The sequence below is a fragment of the Arachis ipaensis genome, chromosome B4, assembly GCF_059453495.1.
Source record: "Arachis ipaensis isolate K30076 ecotype BB chromosome B4, ASM5945349v1, whole genome shotgun sequence".
Lineage (NCBI taxonomy): Eukaryota > Viridiplantae > Streptophyta > Magnoliopsida > Fabales > Fabaceae > Arachis > Arachis ipaensis.
In genome coordinates, this window is record NC_142439.1 from 2,879,521 (window position 1) to 2,897,664 (window position 18,144).

Consider the following 18,144-nt stretch of genomic DNA (forward strand, 5'->3'; position numbering starts at 1 on the left):
AAAATATGCCAACACTACTACAATAACTATAACTACTCTTACAATAATAAGAATAACAATCAGAATAAAAGTGATGATGGTCGCCCGTGTTTATGTTCAAGTTTGAGGAGGACGAGGATTTTTAGATCAGCATATATAAATTGTAATTTTTCTTTTGCACAAATTAGTGAAATTTTACATGAAATAAATTGTTGATGAAGGAAATATGCTTGTTATTATTTTTTCTAATGTTTGGCGGTGCGCGTTCTAATTGTTCAACAAAATGAGTGAATGAGAACGTGTTAGTTAGGATTGGAGTTTAATTGTTTTCATTTGGTAGCCAACTAAGCTTGTTTGCATGAGGATAAATCATTACTAATTACAGCAAGATTGGTTGAATAGTCTAATCAATATTCAATTGTTAAGTCCAATTCATTCAATTGTTAACATTAGTTAACATCACAAGATATTGATGGTGTTATTTTCAACAAAAGTAGAAAAAAAAAAAAGAAAATTAGAAACGTATTTGCTAATTTTCAAATGGTGATTTTGATGATCAACACCCACTTAATCAATTATTAAGCAAGTTCGTCTTTAGAATTGTAAAAAATTGAAAAAAATAAAAATAAAAACTCATCTTGAAAGAGACCATATGTGAATTTGTCAAATTTTTGATGAAGAAAAAAAAGTTCTAGTGACCTGTAAAGGTTGATGTTTAAGGGTTGTTTTCTTAGGGAGATTTTTTGATGATATCCTTTTAATGTTTTGAAAATGATTAAATATTATATAAATTAATTATTGTTATTAGATTTATAAAAAATAAATTTTAGTTGTAATGAACATATATAGTTTAAAAAGACTTTAGTATTAATTTTTTATTAAAAAAATTATAATTTGAAAATTGGATTTTTAAATACTAGTTTTAAAACTAAATTTTTGGTTAAAAAATCGAATTTTAAATTTGAATATTAAAAAACCAAATAAAAAACCGATTTATATATAAAAACTGGATTTAAATATCAAAACCGATTTGAAATTGGTTTTTATTTTTTCAGTTTAGAATTAGTTTTTCTTTTTAATCCGATTCTAGTTTTATTTTATGAACCATAAAATTGATTCTAAAATGAATGCAATTTAAATTTTTGAAAATTCAAACCATGCCCACCCCTAATAATAATATTAATGTTAAAGCTTTAGATTAACTTCAAATTTGCATGATATAATAATTTATACAAAGAAAGAAACGATAATAATGGTGAAATTAAATGGGTTGCGGTCACGTTAACAAAAAAACTAAAAAAAAAAGGAATTAGTTGTGATCACTAATTAAAAAAGATTCTCCCTCTTTCACTCATGTTTATTATATGCACATTATCATGGCATGCGTTAATGTGAAATAGAGGCATATAATATAAATATAATTAAGAAGATAAGATGATGAACTTTCAATAACCACATGTATGCATTCCCATAACATTTTGTATTTGCTATTTTCGTTTTTGAAAAATATTAGATAAATTAATCTAACTCTAACTAATTTTTTATTTTTTACACTTAATATATTGGACCTTGGCATTTTTTTTCCTTTCAAGATTTTCAAATAGCCAGTTTTTTTAACTTATTAATTATATTACTATTTAAAATGCTATTTTTTAAAAAGTTATAATTTCAAAATTTTGAGAAATATTTTAAGAAAATTTGTAAGAAGAATTTTTTTTTTCGGTCTCAATTAAATTTATGTGATAATTTTAAAAATATTTGGAACTAATTCATTATATAGTAGTAGTTAACATCAAGGTTCTGAAAACTGAAAATCGGTCATTTAGCTGGTCTAATTGATGCTAGAAACCGATTTGTAAAAAACCAGAAAAAATCAGACGAATCGATGATTAACCGATGAATCGTTTGAACTGTCTAGATTTTTTAGCATTTCGGTTCGCTACACTATATATTAAGGGAAAAAAACAAAGAAAGCAAATCTCTCTCGGTTCTCTCTCACACACGAAGGAAATCCTATCAAGAGCTGCAGCCACCTTCAAGCTCCAGAACGCATGTCAACCCTCGCCACTGTCGCTCATGCACGTTTGCTTCTCGTCAACATTTTTCTGCTTTGTCTCTGTTCTCCCTCTCTCTTTCTCGTAGCTCAGTCACGGTCACCGTTGGTAAGCCTCCATCCCTCAACTGCTTCTTCAATTTATTTTTGGGAGTTAATTACTATTTTTCTAGATTTAATTATGTTGATGGTTGATTTTTTTCTGGATTAATTAGTTATTTTCTGAGTTAATTTTCTTCGTTGTTCATTGTTGTTAACAGAGCTAGATTGTTGGTGTTTTGTTCTGACCTCTGGTTAATTATTCTGTAATTCTGAATTTGCTTAATATAAATTTGATATAAGTTCAATTTTGGATTCTGGATTTTGAATGCTATATAGAATTGATACAATTTTGGGACTCTGGATTTTGAATGCTACATTAACTTTTGCTTAATATAATTCTGGATTTTGAATGCTGTATGAATTGATATAATCCGAGACAAATATTTTCTCAGTTAGTTCTTTTCTTATACAGAGCCATACAATGCATATGATGTATCAAGTTGTTGCTAGAGAATTGAATTAAAATTCAGTTTCTGTTCAAAGTATTGCTTCTGCTACTTTTTGTTCTATTATTTTAAATCCTTATATTTCATTTGTGACAACAGCATAAAAAATGGTCCTTTAATAATCAATTTTCTGTTCATCAAGAACCAATTTATGTTTTTGTGATTTAATTTTATGGAGAAATATAACAGATTAATAGTGAAAAGACAATTAAATGTCTTATATATCTTTGGAACTAATTTGACCAATTTAGTAATATATAAATTGATAATCAATTTGATGTCAAATGCATATTCGACGGACCAAATAAACTTTGATTATTTGAAGGGCTTACTCATGTTTTGAGCTTAACTCCTTTTGTTTATTTATTCATTCTTTTTACATGTATTACCTTGATGTTATGTATGACATTGGGACATAATGGTTTGTTGTTGCATTGCAATCACAATTAAAGAACATAGCTTATTATACTTGTGTTAGAATGAGAAATTTGTCATCTTTAATTTTAAGGGTTAATGATGCTTGCCATAGAAAAGTTTCATTGTGATTATTTTGACTGCAAACTTAATTTTGGCTGCAAATTTTATATATAAAAGTGCATAAAATTCTAACATCGTTACCAAACATAAGTTTATTAATTAAACCGGTTCAACTATGGTTCGACCTTGGTTGAACCATTAAATCACTGAATCAATCACTTGATCGGTTTAATGATCGGTCCGGTTCTCACAATCTTGGTTAAGATAGTTAAAATTTTTTACTTAACAATTTTATAGGTTAACAATTTTGAAAATATCTAGCTCTTATCAATGTCTAATTTAATGAAATAGCACAAACAAATAAATAAACAATAAATAAAGACATAAAACTAAAAAAAACTAATAAAAAAGGGCTATGTGTCAAGAGAACCGATAACAATTTATCACAATTATGAGATGAGAGAGTAACATACGAGTTAAACTCAACAATTTATTACAAGCAAAATCATGTAGGGAGCGACGTAATAACTCAAAACGAAAACAGAAACAAAGTTACTTGCATTTTGGATAACATGTAGCACACGAAAGGTATTGGGGAGGAGGCTTACTCATTGTAAAATTCTGTGCTTTCTAAAAAAATACTGGTAGAAAGAATTACTGGTTCCAAGTCCAAAAAATGAAAAGATAAAGAAAAGCTTTCTTAAAAAATGAAAAAGAAAATAGGAATAAATGTTATAATTAAAAAATAATTAAAACAAGAAATATAATTAAACAATCATAATGTACAAAGAATAGAATCTTTAAAATATCTTAAAAAATGAAAAAGAAAACAGGAATAAATGTTATAATTAAAAAATAATTAAAAATATAACTAAACAATCATAATTTACAAAGAATAGAATCTTCAAAATATCTTAACAATTAAAACAAAAAATATAAATAAACAATTATAAGAGATAGAGAATAGAATTTTAAAATTGTAGATATATTATTTTAGATATGCTTCTAAGAAAGTCATATTATAGTTTCCCTATCCTGTCTTCTATTGTGTAAGTACAAATAATTGGTTCAGTAAAAAAGAACATAAAAAATAAGAATAAAAAAGGAGGACAAGAAGAGTCAGACAAAATAAAAAGGAACCAAAAATGCTAGCATGTGAAATATATATATCTTTTGCTTCATAAGTTGTAGTCCCAACAGAAAAAAAAAAACTATTAGTCAACTATTTTGAATTTATTGTTCTTCTTCTCAACACATAGATACACTATAGTATTTGTTTGGATGAGGTTCTAAGAAAAGATCTTTTTTGAATTATCTTTTTTTAAAAGACCTTATGAAAAAGTAAAATAATTTTATGTTTGGGTATCTCATGCAAAAAGATATTTTTATCTATCAATTATGTTTGGGTATAACAATATAAAAGTATTTTTTTTGTTTATTTATAATATGAAAAACATCTATTTTTTTAAAGAAAAAGATTTAAAAAAAAGATGTAAATTATACCCTCTTGTTGCTTGAAGGTGTGAACATCAGTCCTTAGCTTGGTCAGCCTCTTTGGTGAAAAAAAAATTAGTCAAGAATCTGTTGACCACATTGTTCATCGACATTGAGTCTAAGGTCCTTAGGCTCTGTAAAGTTGCTTCTTCCTAGCTCCACCCCAACTCTTGGGGTTTTTTTTTGAGAATTTATCCACTCCTCTACCGTGAACTCGACGTCCCTCCTTCTATTATAGTTTTATTTTCGAGCTTCTTTGCCACCCATTTCTGACTTGCCATGTTGCTGCTGAATTCTCTAGCACAAGTGTGTTCGGGGGTATAGGTCTTTATCTGGTAACTCTTCAATTGAGTATTCCATGCACAATATATAAGCCATGGACAAGGTGAACCACTAGCAATCCCACTATTGGACCCATTTTCTGCTCCATTTTCATTCACAACATCAGTAGTTTCTGTCCTATTGTTGGATTGGACAGCATCACTTTCTTTATTAGTTTGGGCATCTCCATTAACGTTTTCACTAGCATCACCTCCTTCAGTAGTCTTGTTCTCCACATTAACATTCTCCTCAATTTCATTCTGCTCATTTTTATCCTTTCCATTTGCATCCTCCATATTTTCTTCTTTTTGATTCTTTGATTTTCTAGGTTTCTTAATCCTCACAACATCATACTCATAGTCACACCTAACTCTCCTTTGGTCATTCTTTATGTATCTTATCTTTCTCCCTTCATATATCACATGGTCCTTTAAAGCATTCTTGAACGTTTTGATAGTTGGAAATTCCATCCCCAATTCAAAATAAACTTCACCAAATCCATCCCCTTCATTGAACTGTGAAAATTTATATCTCTCCCGCTCATCCTCAGAACTCTCAGGAGTTAATAATATCTCTGACTCGTAGTTAAATGCAGGTTCTTCTATCTCCTCTTCACACTCTTCATCCTTTTCATCCTCTTCATTAACATTAATGCCATGAACTCCAACACCAGGCTTAGCAGATCTTGTTGTAGTACTACTAGGCCTACCAGCCTCACTTGTCCCACCAGCAACACTAGGCCTTGCAGAACCACTTGGCCCAACACCAATTGACCCATAACCAATTGGCCTAGCAGTAGCACTAAGCCTAGCAACACCACTTGGGCCAGCAACAATAGATCCATCTTTATTCCTCCCATATGTTGGAACACTAGCCTTCTTGCTACTCAATTGATTCTTCTTTGTAGTTAGAGTCCTACTTTTAATATCCTTGTTTGTCTTCTTCTTCCATATATCTCCTTTATGGTCTGTTTTTTCTTCACACCCAACAATCTTCTTTCTTATTACCACACACCCATCTTCACTACTATTAGATTGATCACACTCAAAATTAAGGTCTTCATTCTCAAGTGGAGCTAACATTATTGGATGATCAAAGTATAACTCAAATTCTGGACTCTCTTTGTTCTTCTCTTTATACATACGTAACTCATTAATTTGAGCATCTCCTTCAATGGGATGTAATCTAGACTCAAGCTCAGAGGCAGAAGAATAAAACCAATACATAGCTTTGTAATCATGATACCCCAACCCTTTGAATAGAGTTTTCAAATCAAAGAAACATAGCAAGTCGATGTCCATTTCAAGAAATTTGTCTACTTTTCCATCAATATATAGTAGCACACCCTTATTATTTCGCACAGAGTGATCTCCATGGTAAAAAATAGGAACCACAAAATATTCCATCTAACAATAGAATTAAAATAGACTAGCATTAACAAAATTAAAATTACAAACTCAAATATACCATTATTGAACATGATGTATTATTCTAACAAAAATAAACCTATACAGACTAAACATTATTATAATTCACAAGTTTTTACCATTATTAAACCCTAATCATCCAATAAAATTAATGGATTAATCAAGTAAAGTATCATTGTATCCTATAAATTATCCTAACAAAGATTATGTACTCACCTGTTGCAAATGTGATGAGTATTCAGTGAAAACCTCGTTGCTATCGTGGCATCCATCGCAACGCTTTGTGAGATTCGAAGACAATGGAAGTAATTGACGGTTGTGACGATGTTGAACGAAGTTCTAATGTTGACGGTGATAGGGTGATGTGAGAGATGAAGTTACAGGGGTACAGGATTTTTAGGGCAATTTACTTAAATAAATAGAATAGCAAAATCCTTTACCTAAATGTGCAAAACTGATTGTTGTTACCTGCATGTGCAAAAACCCATTTCTATGTAATCCGTGGCAACCCACCACGGTTTCCAAACGTGCATAAACCGTGGCAGGTCCCAGCGGTTTATGGGCAAAAACTATTGAGTGTAAACCGTGGTAAGTCACCACGGTTTACGAAGGAGGCATGGCATTCATAAACCGTGGTAAGTCACCACGGTTTATGAGGAAAGTGGATTGCATATAAAACCTGGTAACCCACCGCGGTTTATGTGTGTGTAGCTATATAAGTAATCCGCTGAAGGCTGGGACGGATCATTTGGGACAGCACAAAAAAAAGGAAGGTGTTGTTGTGTTGAGAGGATTTGGGAAAACTTTGGAGGTGTGAAGGAGGAGTGGGTGGTGGAGTCAATGGAGGGTGAGGATCGCTTGTACCGACTAAATGGCGTCGCTCACGTGGCAAGATATATCGACGAAGAGGTTAGTTACTATTATTGTTATTATTATTGTTATTAAGATTCATACTAATATAACAATTGATATTATTAGGAATATTGTTAGTAAAAATATTTTATTATGTTTATTTGTATTGTTATTCTGATTAATGTTATTTATATAAATGTTGATATTATTATGGTTACTGTCAATCAAAATGTGAGGCGTTTATTAATATTGTCTACGTAAATGTTAATATTATTATCGGTATTGATAGTAATGCATATTTTATTATGCTTATTTATTTTGTTATTCTGGTTAATAGTATTTTTGTAAAATATTTTATTATAAATGTTAATATTTTATTGAGAAATATTTTTTTTCTTTATTTATATTGTTATCATGAGTGCATAGTATTCGTAGCTTCATTGTTTATTACACAATAAGAGAATCAATGAATTTAATGTGACGATTCTACTAATTTTTACCAAAATTATGTTTGGTGTTGTTTGCAAGGTTCTGAAAACCGAACCGGTCATCGAACCGTTTTAGTTATTGGTTTACTGGTTTATAGGTTCAACCGGTTTGACCGTGGTTGAACCGAAAAAACCGTTTTATAATAAAATAATAAATAAAATATAAATAAACACACTAAAACATAATTATAGTCTAATATAAATTTTAAAATATCATCCAAATTAAAAGTACTACATAAACCAAAATGTTATAATCTCATTCAAATACATACTCAAAAATCAAATAACAAAAACAACCAACCAAACATAAAATGACAACATCTAAGTTTATCATCAATCATCAAAATCCGCTATAACTTGCTGCAGTTTTGCTACATTAATCCCTCACTTATGTAAACCCTTGTGGCTTGCGAGACTTGTTTGTGGATATGCCTAACAGAACAACCAGAGGAGATGAGAGGCCTTGTTATGAATGCCAATAATGAAATGAATTGAGTAGGTTTAACATGACAGGTTTAACATGGCAAGAGTAGGTTTATCATGGCAAATTTTCATCTTCCACTCAATGAACAATTTATTAAATCAACAACAGCAAAACACAATATAAAAGTCAAAAGGTCAAGAACAACACCAAAACAATAATTTATCAAATTAACAAGTTAATAAGATCAATCAAAACTTGAAATTAAAATAGCAAGAACAATATTCAATTATTTATTCAATCACTATATCACTATATCAGTTCACACTTCACAGTTCACAAAAAAAACTATATCACTATATCACCATTTCAGTTCACGGTTGAATTACTTGAATCAGAGTTCGCATAGCTTCACTACATACATGTTCTCACTACAATTACTCTTGTTAAAAGTTAAAACCCCTTCTTTGTCATAGATTTTATTAGGGCTGTTTAGTTCGATTAAGCATATACTGTAAGTTTCTCTAGATCTATGTAACAAGCATGTAGGTTATATAAGTATCCTCGGATATTATTTCTCTAAGTATATGTAACAAGCATGTAGGTTATATAAGGGGATAAGTATCCCCGTTTATTATTTCTTTTTCAAATCTGTCGATTGTAATTCCATGTCTGATTATAAATTTCAATTTCAGTTTCAATTCTATGTCTTTATATTTATGTAACTGTTCTATTAAAATCCAATTTGGTTGATCGAGTTCTCATCAGATTAGGGGAAAGATTAATTGAATTTTAGTAACCATGATATTAAAGAGAAGCAATTTGACCACATATCAGATATCACTATAAAAGAGACAATGGTTGCAGAAGGAGAGACAGACAAAGACAGCGAGAGAAGCAAGTATGTATACCTCAAAATTCAACAAAGTAGCAAGACCTCTTCTGCAATTAAGCTCATCGTAATCACTGAGCTAAACTTTCTCAAAACATAACAATTATCAAAATTTATCACAATCTAAACTCATATCTAACAAATAGCTCAAAACTCCAGGCCATCAACACATACCAACACAGGCAACAAAGATCAAACAAATCATCAAATTGCTGTGTGTAATAGTAACAATGCATGTTGCAATTGCTCAGATACATTCTTTTAACTTTGACAAAAACTTCATTCAACTCAAGAGAGGGATAATAAATCTTGAATCTTCCTCAGCAAATCCAAATCAGCCATAACAGTAATACTAAATTGTACCTTCTGATTTGGCAACTAATAAAAAAACCAGAACAAAAAGTTCAAAGTAAAAAAAATAAAATTAACAACCCAACCAAAGAACAAATCAGAATCAACAATAGGGAGGACGACGGAAGAATAAAAATAAATCAGAATCAAACCAACAATCAGAATAAAAAAGTTCAGAATAAAAACAGATCAGAATCAAAATCAAACAGAGGCTCAATTACAGATTCAAATGCAAGGAAGGATGACGGCGCTGGAAACGGAGAGCTGGCGACGGTGGAACAAAGCTTCGCGACGGAGGCAGGAGACGAACCCGGCGACTATGCTTCCACTGCTGAGAGTCTGAAACGTTAGCTGAGTGAGGGACTGAGTGAGCTTCGAAGCTCCAACCAGCGACGGCGTCAGGAGTAGTCCGGCGGCTGAACGAAAAGGAGGGACTGAGCTCGCCGACGTTGAGAGGAACGGTTAGCTCGAGGGTGATGGGAAGGACGAGGGAGGGTCTGTTGCTGCGCCGTTGGAGAGAGTGTTGGAGTGAGTTAGGGTTGGTAACGGGTAAGGTTGGGGTTACTGAGTGCTAAACGACGCGTTTTGAGAGTTTTTGGGCAAAGTGAAAAAAACCGGCCGGGTCCCGGTTCGGTTCGACTGACCGGTTACCGGCCGGTTTAGCGGTTCAACAACGGTTTTCATTTTTTTCGGTTTTAGCATATAACCGAATCGTATTTCTCATCGGTTTGCGGTTCAACCGGTTCGACCGGCCGGTTCGAACCGGTTTTCAGAACATTGGTTGTTTGTAATGGTTGTTTGTTAAGGGATTTTGTTACCCATGTTTTGCAGCCTAGTAGGGTTATTAGCGCCATTAGGAGGCAGCAGAATATGCCCTTACATGACCGGATTATACAGTATCTGGAGACTGCGGGCTTGTATCATCTGGCTAGGCTAAACAGTCAGTGGTTCTGGGTTGATGAGTCTCTCCTTAGCGCATTTATTTAGCGGTGGCGTCCGGAGACGCACACGTTCCACATGCCGTTTGGTGAGTGCACCATTACTTTACAGGATGTCGCGTATCAGCTGGGTTTGCCGATTGATGGTGCGCCCGTTAGTGGGTACTTGACTGAGTTTGAGAATCTGATGGAACACGGTAGGCCAGCATGGGTGTGGTTCCGGGAGTTGTTCGGGGAGTTACCTCCACAGAGTAAACTCAAGCAGATGACAGTGTGCTACACATGGTTCCACGAGAGGTTCCGGGTTCTCCTTGCAGATGCTACTGATGAGACCGTGCGTGTATACGCACGTGCTTATATCCTGATGCTGTTGTCGTCTCAGCTGTTTGCGGACAAGAACGCAAACCGGGTCCACCTTCGCTGGTTGCCTTATTTGGCATCATTGGACGACTTGGGCAGATATAGCTGGGGCTCGGCTGCACTGGCCTGGTTGTATAGGTGTCTTTGTCGTGGTACAAACAGGAACGTCGTTAACTTGGCTGGGCCGCTACAGCTATTACAGTCTTGGATTTTCTGGAGGTTTCCCACTCTCAGGCCCACTGGTTTTGACCGGTTCGGGTTTCCTCTTGCTTCCAGGTAGGGTTTAGTATTTTCCGTTCATAAATTGTAAAAACAGCATCTGTTATTCTTTGTTTTGACATCATTTCAATTAAAATTGTAGGTGGGCTGAGTTTGTGCCGAGGAACGATGCAGGGGCACAGAGATTAGTTTCCGCACGCCTTGCACTGGATCGACTGCGTGTCCACGATGTGAGTCATTTATTTATTGCTGATACTAGAACTAGTTTTTCTTAAATGTCATTGTCTCATGAAACTCTTACTGTTTTGATACAGTTTGTGTGGGAGCCTTATTCTTCTGTTGATGTTGCTGCTGTTATTCATCCGGAGATACTAGCTGACGAGCACCGAAGGCTATGGACGGCCGTCACTAGCCTGATATATTTTGCTGTGATCGAGTGGCACCAGGTCGATAGGGTTCTACCCCAGTTCAGCGGTGTTCAGCATCTCCCACAGCTAGTTCTGAACATAGATTGGCTACATGCGAAGGATGATAGGGGTGGGGACCGGTGGTTTCCCACGTATTATCAGGAGTGGCACTAGCATTGGGAGAACAGGCTTCAGTCATTCATATGGGTCGATCGAGTCCTCGACCCCGGACCATCAGCAGAGTACCTGGAGTGGTGGTGCCATGTGGCGCACAGGTTCCTATCCCCAGATGTAGCATTTCAGGATCCGAGGCCGATTGTCTTGACTGAGGAGGCGCGTCACAGAGGGTCGTCCCAGGCACCTCCTAGAGAGCACGTTTATGACAGACCAGATAACAGACGAGTCGATCGGCGTCGCCGTGTAGGGACCCGGACCACCGATCGCGAGTGGAGGGAGTTTGCCGACCGTTTGGAGGAGGACGTTCCTGCAGCTGAGCCTGGGGATGCAGTGGACTACCGTGTTCCTCGACGTAGAGGCAGACGGCCACCTGCGCGGCCTAACCGTCGAGGTGCGCGTGACGGAGGACCATCCGAGCAGGGTGACGGCACTCATCACGTGCCCGTTGAGGAGGTAATTGGATCAGCATCAGCTATGGATCAGCCGACGTTCGACGTGGGTACTAGCTCTCAGCTGTTTGGGAACGTGACCCCACATGCTTTCGCTGAGTTTACTACCGCGGCTGTCGGGATGGACATTGATGATCCCGTTACTGAGTCCGAGTTCTACAGGGACATAGCAGACATGCTTAGGGATGATGATGATACCCATTATAGGCCACAGATGCCTGAGGAGCATGTCCAGTTTGCTGATCAGCAGCCACCGAGTGACGATGTTCAGGCTCAGTTGCCAGTTGACCTCAACGAGCCTGCAGTATCTCCGTCTGACCCATGGTTTGCGTTAGGAGGGACACATGCCTCTGCTTTCAGCGCGGTTCCCGCACAGCCCTCAGCAGCAGCGGCAGATCACAGACCGAGGCGGGTGAGGCGTCCTCCTTTGTGTGGCACCGGAGGTCACCTGCTTGGCCAGTTCGACGATGATGACAGTGACACCATTGAGGATTCTGATTAGTTTTGTTATATGTTCCCGTCCGGTAGGACCTTTGTTAGTTCATGTATTTAGCATGCTAGTATGTACTTATGGCTTTCAGACTTATGTTAAATGTTAATTTTCTTTTGACCAAGCAGTTTAACCGGTTTCAGCTTCTTTTATATGTAGTTCTACGGTTTATTTTATAATGCACAATATGAACGATACCAAAGTGGTTTAATCAAACAGGTAAAATAGCAGGAATTTATTCATAAGAAATTTTTGCATTAAAGAAACATGTTGACAGTCACAGACTTAACCAACCATACGTTACTAAGATTATCTAGACCCTGAAACAACTAAAACAGCATAGACGGCATTTTACACGACATGAGATCTACGCATCCCCTCCACCACTTTGTCTTCGCTGGTGACAGTTCCTCCGCGTATGCCCAGGCTGACGACATAGCCCACAACGCTTCGGCTGGTTCGACTGAGACTGATCCATACTTCCACGGATCCTGGTAGCCTTTGGACGACCTTCCTTTGCACGCCGCATATTGGGGTCAGGAATGATGGTAGGCCCAGCATATGGAGGCCATAGTCCTTCAGGGATAGGTGGGAGAAACCCCTGCTTGTAAACGTTGAACACCTCACTCATACGATACACCTCGTGAACATATGACGCCCAGTTAAGCCGGAAGTAGGCGCAACACGCAATGGCGTGGCAACAAGGATAATGCAGCGCCTGAAAGTGGCCACAGTCGCATCGGTGATCTTTAAGGGAAACTCTATAGCTACCCAGCGAGAAGCTCCCGGTTGGTGTTGTCTCCGCGACGGTGTACTCGGACTGATGCCTGTCGTATAATGTCACAGTGAAGCACCTAGAGTCTCTTAGGTTCCGATCAATAGCCTTGACCAATGCCTGACAGAATTCATGCCCAGATCCAAGTTGTGCCTCTGCTGTCTGTCCCCGTAGCACAAAGAGTTGAGCAAGCCTCCCATAGGTTGACTTAACCAACGATGTAACCGGCAGGTTGCGAGTCCCCTTTAGCACGGAGTTCACACATTCATTGATGTTTGTGGTCATGTGCCCGAACCGTCGACCAGCATCCTCATGTTGGGTCCATTTGTCATACTCCATCCAGTTGGCCCAGTCACACATTGCTGGATTCTCAGTCCGCATGATGTCAAACCAGTAGTAAAACTCAGCCTCAGTCTTTGCGTACGCAGCATTCACCAACATCCTCCTTGAGTCCTTACCTTTGAACGTTAGGGCAAAATTCGCAGCCACATGCCGAATACAGTAGGCCCGGAAAGCCCGAGGAGGCAGCCACCCAGTCTCAGGTGCCTCAAGCACTGCCTTGATCCCATTATGCCTGTCAGAGATAACAAGGATACCCTCCTGAGGAGTCACATGCTCTCGGAGATTGGACAAGAAGAATGACCACGACTCTGCATTTTCGCCCTCCACAAGGGCAAATGCTATCGGGAGGATGTTTGAGTTCCTGTCCTGAGCTATCGCCAACAGCAGCGTCCCTCCATACTTCCCATACAAGTGGGTACCATCAATACTGACGAGGGGCTTGCAATGCCGGAATGCCTCGATACAGAGTGGAAATGTCCAGAAAAGCCGGTGAAAGTACACCGTCGACTCATCAACCCCACCACCAATCCGAACAGGAGACGTCTTCAGCACCGTGATTGTTCCCGGCATTGTCGCCTGGACCCCTAGCATCCAACGTGGCAACTCCGCGTAAGACTCCTCCCAATCTCCATATATTTGTGCCACTGCCTTCTGCTTAGCCATCCAAACCTTCCTGTAACTAGGCCTGAAACCGTAATCGGCTTCTGTCGCTTGTTGAAGTACCTTTACCGTAACCGCAGCATCTGCCCTAACCATAGGAAGAATCCTCGAACAGATAACGTGGTAATCCAGCTGACGGTGATCACTTGAAATAGAAGTTGCGAGGCATGTGTGTGGCCCGTTGTACCTCCTAACCTCCCAAGTGCCCTTTCGTGCACGAAGCGCTACACGAATCAACCAACTACAACCCTTGCCGAATTCCTTGCATTTTCCATGATACTTCAAATGATCTGATTCGATGACTCTGTACTCAACACCTCGCCGGATGCTATAGTCCTTGACACTCAGCACAGCTTCATCTTTACTCTGAAATGATTGCCCAATCTGAAATTCTGTAGAAGATCCCCCTACTGTGTTACCACCGTCTTCCTGTTGACCAAGAGCATCCAAGTTTAGTGTGGAGAAGTGTGGAGGGTATTAATGAGAACCAGAACTTGAAGGCCGATGCTGCGCATGTGGATCGCCACCTGTGTCATCGTTGCTGTCACCTACGATATCAACAGGCTCCTGGTCAGACTCATCGTCACGCATTGCATTCTCTACTTGATCAGGTCCACCAAAGTCTTCGATATAAGGTACCAGGCCACCACCGGTGCCCACAACGTGGGGAGGCTCAATGACTGCTGCATTCTCCAAAGGTACAGAACCAACAACCTCCGTTCGGTTTAAATCAGCTGCAAACGAAGGTGATTGAACCGGCGGAAGATACGGTCTGACCGCATGCATCGAACTAGATGCACCACCCGCGGCAGTTGGGCTAGGAACTGGAGCGGATGCCCCAGAACTGTCGACACCAACCTCCAACTTCGCGAACAACTCATGAATTTTGATCTCCAGAAAACTCCTTACACAGTAGAACAAAACCCTAATATCTTCATCAGCCTTAACCGCAAAGGTTTCAAAATGAACACCGGTCGAGACAACCGCCATGGGAATCTTGTAGAATAGTTTCTTCACCCACTTGCTACCCAACACGCCAAGCTTCTCCAAGATGCTGTTCTTCAAATCTGACAAACTCATCGACGAACGGATAAAAATACTCAGTGGTTCTCTGTCGGTAAACTTCACACCATGGCTTTTGCTTTTTTTTATTTTCCCAGAGCAATGCACTAAGGCAAGAAAACTCTCTTCCTCACTAGCCATTATGAGAATGATCTCTTATGGATCTTGAATCACCCACATATATATAGAGTTCCCGTAATTGTAAACCGTGGGAACCTACAAGGTTTTCTGACCATTATTTATCCTACATAAACCGTTGTAACCCACAAGGGTTTATGACCAGCACATTTTTCTCATAAACCGTGGTGACTTACCACGGTTTACACTCAATAGTTTTTGCCCCTAAACCGTTGGGACCTGCCACGGTTTATGCACGTTTGGAAACCGTGGTGGGTTGCCACGGATTACATAAAAATGAGTTTTTGCACATGCAGGTAACAACAATCCGTTTTGTACATTTAGGTAAAGGATTCTGCCATTTTATTTAAATAAGTAAATTGCCTGAATTTTTATGTAAAATCGAGAGTGAATTATGGGGTTTCATGTCTTTTAGAGAGGATAAAGACATATGGAGTAATAGAGGGAAAGAAGGGGTGAGAATTGGGCGTAACAAGCCCAGGGACTGTTCTGTCCTCTTTGCACACGTGAACACTTAACGGCTACGTGCGCGAGTTAACGTGCCAAGTCAGCAATTTTCATTGATGAGTCACGCTGGAAAATAGACTGGGGACTGATATGTCTAACGGAAGAAAATGATGGGATTAATCTGTGTATTAATTTTTCTTGGGGACTAAAATGTCCGCTTTTAAAATTTTTAGGAACTGAATTGGGTAATTACTCTTAATTTTTTAAATTATTATTAATTAATAATTATTTATATTTTATTTTTTTAAAATATAAAATTAATAATTATTAATTACAACTATTTATAATTGACTTAATGATTAGAAATTATTTATCTATTTTTTTTGTAGATTATTTTTTTATACTATTAAAGATGTGAGATAAGAATTAATGATGTAATTTAAAAATGATAATGATAAAAAATGGCAAAAATAGCAATTTTTTATTTTTCTCTATTACATATCATGTTTTTATTTATTTTTTATTATAGATTTTAATTAACATATATTTTTAAACATGTTAAATTTATAAATTAAAATTTTTATTAAAAATATACTAATTTAAATTTTTAATGTATTTATTTTATAATCATTAAATTAAAGTATTTAAAATTCTTTTACTAATAATTATTAAATTAAATTAAAGTATTTAAGACATATGTTAGTGTTTCGAGGGTTACCTGAAACATTGATTTGGATCTGAACGTGAGCAAGAGATTCAGATGCTTAAATTAGTAAGGATTTTAAGCAGATTTTTAGTAGAGTAGACGTGAGTTATACCTGGGTTCAGTGTATTTATAATAGAGCTATTAACCACCTTTGTTAGAGTAATTCTATTTTTTTTTATAGATAATTATTCCTTTTATCTTGGAAGTCTATCAAGATTTTTCTTCCTAGTAAATCTTTTGTCTTGTTGAGCCTAACTTTATTTATTGGACCACGATATGAATAGTTAATTAAAGTAAAAATTCATATAGTTGTTTTGATGTGAAATTAATAATTAAAAATTATTAGATCATAATTTAATTAAATTTATCAAATTATTTAACGATTCTAAACTATCCATTTTATCTAACGACAATTACATCTTTATCATTAGGTAAACCCATTATAAACAATAATCTTTATTTTTTACTAAAAAAATACTTTGCAATATTATTTTAGTACTTATATTATATCTGGCACTTTCCTTTTTTTTTTTCAGGAACAATTACTTAATAGAAATAATATAATTATTATTATATAGGTTTTTCATAAAGCGGAAAGAGAAAACATTTAGAAAAAGTTTCCTTTTTTGTTTTCTTGAAGAGTAATAGAAAGCAAGCATTGTTTGTCCATTGGAATTTTTCGCTGCATTTTCCAATATTTTCTTTTAAGGTGAATTCTATTGAGCGTGATTTTTTTTATATGTGTAGAATTATGTTAGTATTACTAAAAATTGATAAGTGTCTCTTTTAAGAGATTATTTCTGTCAAAAACAGTAGAAATAACAATTTGTACTGGGCATTGTTCAATTTTCATCACGTGAATGAATTGAGATTAATAATGGATAATTATCATAATAACACTGAGTGAGATTAAATTTAATGATGGACTATTATTGGATGTTGGACTTAGTCATTAATGGGTCTTGGATATTTTTGCAAGAAAGCTTTGAAGACAATAGAAAGAGGCTTTTCAGAATTTTATTGTGGGGGCATTAAGATTAAAGTTGCAATAGGGTTTATGGCCTCTAATATGTAATTTGAGACCTAAACTCTATTGCAACTTTAATCTTACTTTCAAAAATTTCAAAACTAAATACTAAGCCCACACAATAAATTTTCAAAAATTCTTTTTCTATTGTTTTTAAAGCCTTCTTGCAAAAACATCCAAGGCTCATCAATAACTAAGTTCAACACCCGATAACATTCCATCGTTAACTTTAATTTTACTCAGTGTCATTATGATAATTATCTATTGTTAATCTCAATTTTTTCAGGTGATGAAAGTTGAACAACACCTGCACAAGCTGTCATTTTTATTGTTTTTGACAAAAATAATCTCTTGAAAGAGACACTTATTAATTTTTAGTAGTGCCAACATTATTTTACACATATAAAAAAAAAATCATACTCTACATGATAGAATTTACTTTCTTTTAATAATCTCTCACTCAAACGGTCAAACCTATTGCCTTCAATCGTTTAACTCTTCACCACCTTCTCTTTTTATATTATTGTATCACTTATATGTAGTATTGTGTAATTTATTTATAAATGATCTTTTTGTGTTGTTGACAATTTTCTGTACTTGGTTCATCACAACTAAGTATTTATTTGGCTTTGAGATCAAACAAA

General features: G+C 36.2%; 3 protein-coding genes and 1 long non-coding RNA gene across 4 annotated transcripts; 2 read left to right on the forward strand and 2 right to left on the reverse strand.

The window, feature by feature from the left end:
- Positions 1-7,815: 7,815 nt before the first annotated feature.
- Positions 7,816-9,973, reverse strand: LOC148566461 (uncharacterized). Its single transcript, XR_015880772.1, has 2 exons — positions 9,525-9,973; positions 7,816-8,071 (listed from the first exon to the last, which is right to left on the reverse strand). It is a non-coding gene; the product is annotated as an uncharacterized LOC148566461 (long non-coding RNA).
- A 127-nt stretch (positions 9,974-10,100) lies between these two features.
- Positions 10,101-11,538, forward strand: LOC148566462 (serine/threonine-protein phosphatase 7 long form homolog). Its single transcript, XM_088483504.1, has 3 exons — positions 10,101-10,877; positions 10,963-11,050; positions 11,135-11,538. Exons 1-3 carry the CDS (start codon positions 10,321-10,323, stop codon positions 11,399-11,401), a joined length of 912 nt encoding a protein of 303 aa, XP_088339630.1. The 5' UTR covers positions 10,101-10,320; the 3' UTR covers positions 11,402-11,538.
- On the forward strand, positions 11,402-16,008 carry LOC148566463 (uncharacterized; the record flags this gene model as incomplete). The annotated part of the gene is made up of 1 exon (XM_088483672.1): positions 11,402-16,008. A coding segment is annotated over one exon (954 nt), but the record flags the coding sequence as incomplete, so codon positions are not given.
- On the reverse strand, positions 12,711-15,200 carry LOC107635786 (uncharacterized). Its single transcript, XM_016339352.1, has 2 exons — positions 14,673-15,200; positions 12,711-14,549 (listed from the first exon to the last, which is right to left on the reverse strand). The coding sequence occupies exons 1-2, from the start codon at positions 15,198-15,200 to the stop codon at positions 12,711-12,713; spliced, it is 2,367 nt and encodes a 788-aa protein (XP_016194838.1).
- Positions 16,009-18,144: the final 2,136 nt, after the last annotated feature.